Source organism: Otolemur garnettii, unplaced genomic scaffold (genome assembly GCF_000181295.1).
Source record: "Otolemur garnettii isolate 467f Iridium unplaced genomic scaffold, OtoGar3 scaffold00009, whole genome shotgun sequence".
In the NCBI taxonomy this organism is placed as follows: domain Eukaryota; kingdom Metazoa; phylum Chordata; class Mammalia; order Primates; family Galagidae; genus Otolemur; species Otolemur garnettii.
The window spans coordinates 435,946-448,187 of record NW_003852404.1 but is presented as its reverse complement, the minus strand read 5'-3'; the positions used below and the strand labels follow the sequence as shown (position 1 = coordinate 448,187).

General features: G+C 33.1%; 1 protein-coding gene across 13 annotated transcripts in view; it reads left to right on the top strand.

Moving 5' to 3' along the window:
- The window catches only part of KDM6A (lysine demethylase 6A), a 234,202-nt gene that overhangs the window by 211,995 nt on the left and 9,965 nt on the right, over positions 1–12,242 (top strand). For all 13 annotated transcript variants that reach the window (XM_003783789.2, XM_003783787.2, XM_023509757.1 and 10 more), the window contains 2 exons: positions 658–845; positions 1,650–1,791. In XM_003783789.2, coding sequence (XP_003783837.1) covers positions 658–845; positions 1,650–1,791 — 330 coding nt within the window. The remainder of the gene's footprint in view (positions 1–657; positions 846–1,649; positions 1,792–12,242) is intronic.

Sequence of the window (12,242 nt, the reverse complement as noted above, 5' to 3'; positions counted from 1 at the left end):
AAAAAAAAAAAAAAAGAAGAGACCATTTATGTCAAGTGCTGCCATTAGGTCATGGATGAAAAGAACTAAGAATTGATCATTAGCGATCCAGATTTACTAGAAATATTATTTTATCTTACTAAAGTGATAAAGTGTCTTACAAAATCTTATTTTGAAAAAAAAAAAAAAAAAAAAAAACAGTAGTAGAGACCATTTCTGTCTTGTCTTTTACCTTAAAAATTAAGAAACACTCACAGTGTTATACTTACATTGCCACAGTGTTGTTGTTTATGGATTTAAATGACTTGATGTCAATTCCACCTTCCATTTCTTTTAGGGATTTCTAGGTACTCTGGGGTTCAATTAAAAGTAGTCTTTATTGAAATGAAATTAAAACTTAATATATATACATGTTATTTGAAAGTAGCTTTGGATTTCATTTGGAACTTTGAAAAATTGATTTAAGGTAGTAATACTTATTTTTAGATAAGGCATCCAATAGTAAACTGTAATTAAATTTCACACTCTTTCCATACATGTCAGCAGATCTTATTGCACGAGTAATTAAGTTTCAGTCAAGTGAATAAGCATTTAAAAGAAAAATTGCCATTTTCTTCCAGTCTTAAAAAAACCTCATTAAAGTACTTGGTCGATTTGCATTATTTTTTCTTATTTCAGAAATAATTTGAATTTCCTAATGGGTTCTTGGTGGCCCAACCTTGAAGATCTTTATGAAGCAAATGTTCCAGTGTATAGGTTTATTCAGCGACCTGGAGATTTGGTCTGGATAAATGCAGGCACAGTTCATTGGGTTCAGGCTATTGGCTGGTGCAACAACATTGCTTGGAATGTTGGTCCACTTACAGGTATTTTAAAGAATATGCTTAAAAAAAAAGTTTAATTTACACAGGATTATATTTGATAGGTCTGTTTTTTTTTTTTCTTGAGATATAACTTAATAAAAATTGTAAGAAGAATGTTTCCTTGCATAGAATTTTAATTTGTAGTATAATAAATTCAAGTTAACAATGCAAATTTGAGACATGGATCTCAGCAAATAAGTTTATATCTTTATATACATGGAGGATATGCTTATAATGAATAATTTGTAGAGTACTTGGTTTTGTTTTAGAAGAAACTCTGTATGGGAGAAAGCAAAGTAGAAATTCATTCTTTCAAGAAACTTTTTAAAGTCTGGTATGTCATATCAATAGCCCTATTATGTTAAAATTTGTTTGAATTATACACCTGCCTTCAGACAGTATTCACTTAAGATTAAGAACATGGCCTTTGGAGCCAAAAAGACCTGGATTAGGACCAGGATCTGGCTCTTGTAACTTTGGGCAAGTTATTTAACCTCTCTAGTCCTCGATTTCTTTGTCTATATAATGGAAATAATAAAATTAATAAGGCAATGGTAAAGATTAAATGAATGACAAAATGGATAAAAAAATTGCACAATGCCTGGCACATAGTCATAGGAAGTGCTCTTTATATGATTTCTATTATTATAATCACTACCAAAATTATCATGAAACATAAAAATTATTTTTATAGTGTTTTGAGGTTTTTGGAATTGGTATTGAAGATATCACCTGAGAGAGTGATAATGGTTATCTTCATATCTTTTGGTACTTTGGGTTGCTTTATAACTGTTTTTTTTTTCCTAGCCTGCCAGTATAAATTGGCAGTGGAACGGTACGAATGGAACAAATTGCAAAGTGTGAAGTCAATAGTACCCATGGTTCATCTTTCCTGGAATATGGCACGAAATATCAAGGTCTCAGATCCAAAGCTTTTTGAAATGATTAAGTAAGTGCTTTCTAAAACTACTGTAGTCCCTCTCCTTTGGGGGAATGTTAACTATTAAATTTTTTTTCCCCATAGAATTACGTTGACATCAAAACAATCTGGTCTGGAACTCTGGCAAAATGTAATTTGAGCATCCACACTGTAAAAATATTTTTCCCTTTTAAATAGCTCAGTATGGTACAGAAAGGAAGAAAGACACAAATGATTCTAAATCAGTAGATACACAAACCTGTGTTTCTTCCCCACTTGCCTCTGAACAACCTGATTTCTCAGGAGAACTTTAGTTTTAATATTGAAAGTCTGCCTTTAGTAACTGAGGGGAGAATGGCATTATAGAATAATTGTTATAGAGAAATTAGCATTTAATATAGGGATTAAACTAAAATGTTAATTTTTTGTTTTAAAATTAAATCATCCTTCATATAACTGTCCCTTAGCGGCTTTAAAAACTTAATGCAAGTTATATAAATTCTTATCTAATGACTTAGTTTGAATACACAGATACTAGTAAACTTCTCATTTGTTGTCATAGTTTCTATCCTAGCTATCTAGGTATTTTGTAAATCTGTATTTATAGTTATTTTCAAACAGTGCTATATAGCAGTGTTTCTCTAAAACTGTGTTTTCTGTTACTAGTTCTACCCCCCAAAAGGTGGGGAGGTCTGGTCAAGGAAATATGGGAAATGATGGATAAAATAAAGTTCAACAAAAGTTCACTTCTCAATTTAAATTTTTTTGTAAATTATTTTAGATACTATACGTTTTAGTATGTTTTGTGAATGAAGAGTTATGACATACAGTATTTCCCAAACTTATTTGACCAGTATCTTTTGAAGAATTTTTTTTTCTCAAAAACTCATTTTGGAACACACTGCTTTATACTCAACTGATAAAATAAGTTTGTCTTAGTCTTTTGCTAAAATAGTATTTACATTAAGTATTTCTTCTAGAGGTTAATTAATTTGGTTAACAGGTATTGTTTTCAAACTATTGTCTTTTGAAAGTAATTCTGGCTTATTAAAATGATTTAAAACCTAAATCTAAAATTTTATTAAACCAAAATTGCACGGCCAAGATAACATGCCTATGAATTAATTATGACACCGTCCTTTATCAGTTGTGTTTTATCTAGTTCTGGGCAAAAGCGGTAGGGGGAGACAAAAAGAAACAAAACCAAATCATAGCAAGTAATGTACGAATCCTTTAGATCATTGAATCTTTAGACTCTGTATAGGCTCTCTATAAATACAGTTAGTATTGGGAGTGGAGAATTATTGTGTCTGTTTATCCTGTTATATCTCAGAATGGTACTTTGGTCGAGGAGCAAGTTCAGTGTTACTTTTGGGGAAAAAACATGACCTAAAGTCACTGAAGATGTTTAATCCTTGGAGGTAGGCATAAATTAGATGTTAATCCAGATCACTTGAAGGTAAAGGGGTAGATCAATATAGAACCCTCTTATCTAACAGCTTTATAGACTGGAAGTAGCTCATTCCATTTTGGATAGGTTATGATTTTATAATTGGAAAGGATTTTTAAGGTTGTTTAGTTACCTCCTACTTAATACAGTAATCCCATCCATATCATCCCTAATTTGTGGTCATCTAGTAACTTCTTAAATATGCTGTTCACCTCACTATAATTCCTAAAATTGGCTTAAAATCTACCTGTTGTTTGGTTCCAATTCCTGAAATATATTTGGAACTTATGCAGAATAAATCCCATTCAACAAGTGACTGAGAACCAACTATATGCCAGATATTGTTGTAGACATTGATGATATACATGGCAGTGTATAAAATGAAATCCCTGTGCTCCAGAGACTTAAATTTTAGTGAAGCAAGACAGACCTGCAAATATAATTTATTTGTATGACTAAGATAAAAATAGAATAATATTTGGTGGGAGGGAATCAGAATGCTTCTTTTACTAAAATAAGTAAGGTGTCTAAGAGGGTGAGTTTTGTACTTGAATAATAAGATGAAGTCAGCTATGCAAAAATCTAGGGGTGGAACTTTTCAGATACAGAGAATAAATGAAGGCTGAATTGGGAATAACTTTGGCATGTTTATGGGACAAAAGGGCCAATGTGACTTTAACAGAACAAGAGAATGGAATTATGATAGTGATGAGACGTAATGAAGTAAGCAGGAATGAGATGACATAGGAATTTTCAGGACATGGTAACAAGTTTATGTATTGGTTCTAATTGTTACACATTGCAGCTCACCATTAGAGGATTTTAGGCAGGAGGAGAAATAGGTGCCTATTTAAAATTTAGAAAATGGATCTGGTTGCTTTGTGTAGAATGGATTCTAAGGAGCAAGATTAGAAGTAGGGAGGACAAATTAGCAGGCAATTGTCATAGTACAGACCAGTCTGGACAGAGATTTACCTGTGGAAGTGGAGATCAAACTAGGGACTGTTGTGGAGCCAAAACTCAACAGAATTTGTTCATAGATTAAGAGGTTGGGTGAGAGGGAAAAAGGAATCAAGGAGAGATTGTTAATATATTCTGTCCTTCCTGCCTGATCTTTATTAATTTAAACATTGATCACCTTTATCATCTTTTCCATTCCCCACTCCACCCCCCATCATTCTTGTCATCCTTCTATATTCCTTTTACTTTGTCATTTTCCTTTTAGTATTTGAAATGTTGGCCATTGACACTTGTATAACTTAATATAAAGTTGTCTTGTGGTGAGATTGGACACACAAAATTTTGATGTTTTTCCACTTATAATTACAGGTGATACTGTTGTTCCTTATACTTTTTTTTAAACCTTAATGCAGTTAAATTTGTATCTGTAGTCCATTTTACTCTTGTACTGCAAAACGTCTAATCATTTAAATCTTGATTGTATTACTTGTCATGTTATGAATTCTGCTCCCAGCTTGAGTTGTCATGAAATGTGATTAGCAAGCTTTTTTGGTCATCACACTGAAAATGTTAACCACAAGCCCAGACCTCTACACCTTGCTTTACAAGCTTCCCCATTAAAATATCATCATTCAGCCATTGCTAAAAATTATGCCAACATTATGCTCCCCATTTTTCTTTTCCATTTCATGAGTCTTACTGTATACAGGGTTCTGGGCTAGGTACTCAATATCTATAAGTATTTAGTATATGCCCTGTCTTCAAGTCAGTGGATATAAATAGATTAAAAGAAATAAATGATAGGGCGGCACCTGTGGCTCAAAGGAGTCGGGCGCTGGCCCCATATGCCTGAGATGGTGAGTTCAAACCCAGCCCTGGCCAAAACTGCAAAAAATAAATTAATTAATTAATAAAAAATAAACGATTGATCCACTGTATTCTTTCTAGCTCATAGAATCAGAGAAGACTTTTTAAGCTATGTGTTCTAAGGGAAGAATGTATTTTGGGTAAAGGATGTAAAAGTAGAGGCAGGCAGAGGAGAAAAGAACAGCACCCAAAAACGGCTTAATACCAAACTTTTGCACAATGAGAAATAATGCCTCGGTTCATTCAGAAAATAATAATATACATTCATACCATATTAAGTCCAACACAGTCATGTTTTCATTCAGTGAAAGAATAAATCCTTGTTCTTCAGTTGAGCACCAGACACAGTATTTGGCTTATGCAAAGATGCCATGTTATATGAAAAATTCCAGTCTTCAGCTATTAAAATCATATTCAACATGATAAATTTGAGAGGCTCAGGGGAATGCCAGCTCTGTAGAGGAACAACAAATGTATACTCAGTTTAGGTCATCTTCTTTTTCTTTATTCTCGTTTTCTCCCCAGCACCTACTTCCTCCCATGTCCCACCCCATCCTGACTTCCTTTCCTATTGTGTATTTGTATGAGCTTAAATGTATGTATGATATAATTCTGTTAAATATATATTAACAACAATTGATAATTATATTTTAGCTCGAGCACAATGTGTGTGATGAGTAGTAGAATATAATGTAAACGTTGGTTAGAGGCAGATCATAGTTTGTATACCCAATTTAAGACTTTGTTCTGTTGGCAAATTCTTGGTGGGTTTTTAATTAGTATGATCTAATTTATGTTTCATAAAGATCCTTTTAGCTGTTAAATAAACTTTTGGGTGGTAGGAGAAAGGAGTGAGTCAAAATCTTTTGGCTTCTCAAGTCTGGGTTCTTAGATGGCTTAACCCTTTATCTGCAGAGTGCTCAGAAAGGAAACATTGTTTACACTAAATGAGCATCTTGTTTGAACTGCCTATAGGCATTGTTTGCAGTCAAAACGTTAATAATAATGTTATTATAATGTTTATTCTTAATAAACTAATAATGTTTATTAGTTCTTAATAAATTGAGCTTGGTATTTGGCCTCAAAGTGCTTCCCAGACTGACCGAATCTCAGGTATTTTTCATAGCATCCCAAGGTCATCCAGTTGCTTAGAGGTAGAACTAAGATTTAAACCCTTATCTGTCTTATGTGAAAGTGCTTGGGTGAATTTATGGCATATGACTTAGGAGCCAGTAAAAGAGTTAGATAGACCTGTTTATTAGAAGAGGCTGACTGACTAGGGCGTCTTCTATCTAGGGGTTTATGATTGCTGTGAGAGGAAGAGGAAGGGAAGATTTGGGGACTGGACTTGGAGAAATATCTCTGTTTAAGAAAAGAAATAGACAAAGTAGATAAAGGCCAGGAGACAGCACAGAGAATGTATTGTTACAGAAATACAGAGAGGAGATCTTTTCCCACAAGCACAGTTTTACCTTAAATTGTTATATCCACACCATTGCTTTGGTCCTCAGATCTAGTATCCTGCCAAAAAGTGAAGTGGTATTGGTTTGTTCTGGCTTGTGATCTGTGCCAATTCCTAATAAATGGTTCTCCTTTGCCATTCCTTTCCTCTGCTTTGAGTCATTTTCATCTTAAGTTCATTCTAGCATCCATACAGTCTGGCTTCTATTGTCACTATGCCCAACACTTTTCTTCCTGAGGTCACCAATGACCAACTATTCTAAATATACAAATGACTGACTATTCTAAATATACAAAGGCACAAATGTAAACTAGCTTTAAAAACTCTATTTTTTTCTGAAATTAAAAAAAAAAACTCTACTTTTAATCCTAGCATGTGAAGTGACCTCAAATCTTACCCCTAACTTACCTTGTCAGCCATTTTTCCGACTGCTGCCTTTAAATGTATGCTTGAATTATTTTCTACTAACTTTTATCACTTTATTATTTGCTATTTTAAAACATATTTAATATGATTGGCAAGTTTTATATCTCCCTGTTTTCCTTTGAATCATATCGAACATATGAACTGTAGATTATTTTAAAAGGAAAAAAATAATAAATGGGAGGAGTGACCTGGAGAAGATACGAAACATCTTTCTTAACTCTCCTTATGTTGTTATTTTTAGTTCTTAAATAACTGTAAATGTACAATATGTACTTTTTAGGTTTTCATAGTTCAGTAGTTAAGTCCACCCAACCAAAAAGAATGTAAGCAAAATTTACCTTGTGCCTTCTCATCCACTCACTCACTCTCTCCTTACTTAGTTCTTTCCATTCTTCCATTTAATAAGTATTGTGAACTAGGTTGGTACCCAGGTATTGTGCCAGGTGAAAAAAGACTTGATCACTTTTCAGATTGCTCAAAATGAATGGAGAAACAGTCAAAGCATTAAAACATGATCTTTAATGATAGACATATTGGTAGTAAATAATGGGGCAGCACAGAGAAAGGCACCTCTGAGAGAGTGGAAGATTTTTCAGGAAAGGCTTCGCAGAGCTGTTATAGCTCTGCAGTCTCTTATACTAAACCCTTTAAGTCAAATGTATTTTGGAATTGAATTTTTGGATTTAGAAAGGTAATAGAGTGTAATATATTTTATCTTCTCAGTGGGATCTGTTTCAGTATCCTGGAATCAAACACATTAAATATTTCTAAAGTAAAACATATAAGTTGTCATTCTAATGAACTAAGAAAACTATTAATAGCCTCAGGTCAAGTTTCAATCAATACCAAATGAATTTATACAAAATTTGTGAAAAATTCATGGCATTATTATAAGAGCTTAGGAACTTATATTTGTATTAGGTGATTTAATGATGGGAAATGGTATTCTTTCCTGTTGTCACCTACTACTTCATTGTTACCATTTGAGAATGATTTACCTGTACTTGGTTAAGCAAGTCAGCATCACTTTTGTTTTGTTTTGTTTTTTTTGCATTTTCAAGTTCAGGCTGGTCTTTCAGGGCCCTGAAATGCCATAAAAGAAGTTACCTAAGTAAAGTCATTTAGTAATCTCCTCCACCTTCTACAGCCAATCCATTTTACTAAAATACACTAATCATTAAATTCTGCATTCTTCCCTGTATCTCTTACATTGGCATGTGTAAAAAGAAGATTCATTGTCTTCATTATTTCTTTCATTTCATAATGCAGTAAACTTGACTCAAAAGTTCACAGCCTAACTCTTTAGGAAAATTTTAGTAAGAGCTTAGTACATAACTCTCTTTCAACTTCAGCTAACTACTTAAATTAACATAAACTTTTTCCTACTTATTTCGTATGTTGCAAATGACCTTAGTTTCTCTTTATTTAGACCAAATGTTTAAGTGTCTATTGGGTTTAAGCCCCACTTGTTCATTCACTTGGGCTAAAGAGTATAGATTTAAATTTTTATTGCTAAAAATTTTAGGTAGACTTCATATTGAAAATAACTGCTAATGAGAAACCTTTAAAATTTTTGATATTTTTTAATGATTATATTGGCATATTATCACTTGGCAACAAGATGAAGCATTAAACGGAAGACAGAAGATTTACAGTAATGAATTAGAAGGTAATTGCTACAGTTCACATACCAGGAGAGGCAAAAATTAGAGGGTAAAATAACTTGATGGATTGGTGATAGAGACAAGAGAAATCTGTATTGCTGGACTTTGGTTTGGGCCACACAGTATAACATTAGTGCTTGCTGATAAATTGAGGGTAGAGAAGAAATGGGTTAGGTGTAGAGAATGATGATTACCAACATTGACTGATTTTATACATGCAGAACTTGAATACGTCCTGTGAAATTTAAGTAGAAATCTCTGTTCAGTAGGCAGATGGATATATGGAGCTATTGCTTTGAAAAGGAATCTGAGATACGTAGCTCTTGTCTAACTGATAGATAATCACTGCTAAAATATTAGCTGTTGAATTTTCTAAATCGTTAGCTATTTTTAAAGAACAGTACCCACACAAATAAATGAATTAGGAAAGACTTTAAAATTAAGGGTACTGATTTCTTTCTTTAATTCATTCAGTTTTGACAGTTTTTCTATGATAAGGTATGTATATATCTTATTCTCCTTTAAAATATGTAAAATTTACACATGTAACACATTGCTTGTACCCATCCCTCAACTTCTTTATTCTTTTTCATCCAACTTCTATTTTGAAATTTTTTACATCTACAAAAAAAGTTGAAACAACAGTATAGTTAATACCTATATAATCAGTGTCATCTGGCTTCTTCAGATGAGCTTCTGCTGCATATATTTAGCAGCCTTAAATACACATATATACACTCACATTCTTTTTTGGCTTAGTTGTATGAAAAAATAACTTGTAGGCATGAAGATATATCACCGCAAATACTTCATCCTGTTTCTCTTAAGCATAAGGATATTCTCTTACATAACTACAGTACTATTTACCATATCTAAGGAATGTGAAATTCAGTAGTATTAGAGTAGTATTACCTAATACATATTCTGCATTTATATTTCTCCAACTGCCCATATATGTCTTCTTTAAAACTCTTGCCTGTCACCCCACTGTTGTAATCCATGCTGAATCAAGGTTCACATTGTATTTAGTATGTAGTCATTGTGTCTTTAATCTCTTTTTAAAAAATCTCTGAAAGTATTTTGTTATGACATTTTTCTTTTTGAAGGGGGCAGGCTTTTATGTTGTACCAGTCCTACATTCTAGATATGTTATCTTATAATTTTATTTGGATTAAATTTTTTTGACAAGCATTATTGATGATGTTACGTTTAGTAAACCCCTTCCACACTCCAGTGTAAACTATGTCATAGATACTTTCATTAGTGGATCCTGAGTGAATTAAATGCGCACTTTAGCACTTATGACTGTAGAGTGGAAGCCTTAGAAAGGAAATGTGCCTATAGGCTTTGTTCACACCAAACTAACATCTTATTTGAATGCCTGGAGGCATTGTTTGTAGTCAAAGGTTAAAATAGTCAATTTAGGGGTAGGAGATTATTGTTAATTTTTAATCTGTCTTCATCATAGTATACAGTTTTTACCCTGTGGTTTTAATTTTTAAAATTGTTTGATTGAGAGTTAAAGGAAATTTACTCTTCACAAATTCTTGACTCCCATTTTCAGATACCTCAGATACATTACTTTGGCCTACATTTTCTCTTGTAGCAGTGCTAAGACTCTTTCCTTCACTTTCGTAAGACTCATACATTCCTTATGTTTTAGGTACCATAGGAGTGTTCCTTTTAACAGGACCCCTTGAAAGGAAGCAAATAATTGTTCAGGAGATGAGCTCTGGAGACTATTGGTACTCCAGAAATTTCCTTCTGACTAGCTTTCAGAATAAGCAGTCTTGCAGATGCAGTTGATAAAGCCAAACCCAACAAATACGGTATAAATTGTTGTAGTCATACTAGACTATTAGCAAATTAATACAATGTAAATATGTCTCCAATACGTTGGAAACTCTAGTTTCATCACCAGCAACTTAGTTCCACTTAACTTGCCATAAGTAGTAAATTTTAAAATATATCAAAACTCAAATACCAAGAAGTGTATTTTCCTTAGGAAAGTTCAATATTAAGAAGTCATAGATTTCGAAGAAGCATATCAGATAGTATGTTGAGTAGTAGAAAATTAATTTGTGGGATACACATTCTCTTGTCTGCCTCCCTGTAATATGCCAGATAATTATACATTCTAAAAATACTAATACCTTACAAGGTAATAGTTGAGAAAAAATTATTTAAAATTTCAACAGTATCAAGTCCTTCAAAAACCACTGCTCCCAAACTTAATTTCTTATCATATCATTGTCATTCTTTTACCATCCTATAAAGCACTGTTCTTTTCTTTTTTTTTAAAGAGACAGTCTCACTCTGTTGTCCTCTGTAGAGTGCAGTGGTGTTATAGCTCACAGCAACCTTTAGCTCTTGGGCTTAGACAATTCTCTTGCTTCAGCCTCCGGAGTAGCTGGGACTACAGACACCTAAAGCACTGTTCTTACATTTCAGTTTTTAAACATACTATCTTGTATGTACAACATTGATGCTTTTTGTGCTTTCTCCATGCATTTTGTTTATGTGTAATCACTATGTCTTACTTGCCTTTCCTTTTATTTTCCTAAGTCTTAGAGTTTGTGCTGTTTAATTATGTAATAAAGTATTACATAAAGCGCAGCACTATGTAGTTGTAGTCGTCTAGCATCTGTCTTCGTATTTTGGCTTCTTCATTTACTGGCTAAGGGACTGTGGGCAAATTACTAAATCTGTTAGTCTTTGTTTCCTCTTCTGAAAAATGGGAATAATAACTGTTACTTTCTAATACAGTGTTTATGACTGTTATGTGAGTCAGCATAAAGATGAACACTCAGTAATGGTAGTTGTTACAATTATTATTGGCAATAATTAAGAGACCCTAATCACCTTCTGTTTTTATAGAAAGTTAATATTCATAGACTTAAGGCAGTGGTTCTCAAATGTGGGCAGTTTTGCCTCCCCCCTACTCTCCTTCTCCAGGAAACACATGGCAGTGTCATAACTTGGGAGGGGTGCTACTAGCATTTTTAGTTAGAGACTAGGAATGCTGCTATGTAACCTATGCATAGCACAGCTACCAACAAAAAATTATCCAGCGTAAAGAGTAGTCATGATGAGAAACCCTGACCTAATAGAATCTAAACTAAATACCTCTTAAATAACATCTTTTGATTTTCTTCTCAGTGTGTTAACTATTATACTTTGAGTTGGCACTCGTCATACAGTCTTTTCAAATTAAAAGCTTCAATTTAGTAATCACATAATTTTAACATAATTTAAGAATTGGACATGTCATGTTCAAATAACATATTTGTTAACATTTGTTAACATTTGTACTAACTGCCAAGTACAAATTTAAGCATTTTATATCATATAACAGTACTGTAAGTTAGTATCTCATTTTTACAGTTGAGGATACCGAGGAATGAAAGATAAGTGTGTATGTAGCCAGAATTTGAACCCAGGCAATCTAGGTCTAGAATCTTCTCTTGCCCACTCTGTATCTCTCTGTGGTCATTCAAGGCTCTAGTCATAAAAAAATTGGTAATTTGTGAAGCTGATATCATTCTAGTACCTACTGAAAAATATGCTACAAATCTGAGACATTGGTTTTAATTTTATCACTTATGAAGTAAGAGGTTTGCACTAGTTCTTACTTGCCTGATCACAAGAATCA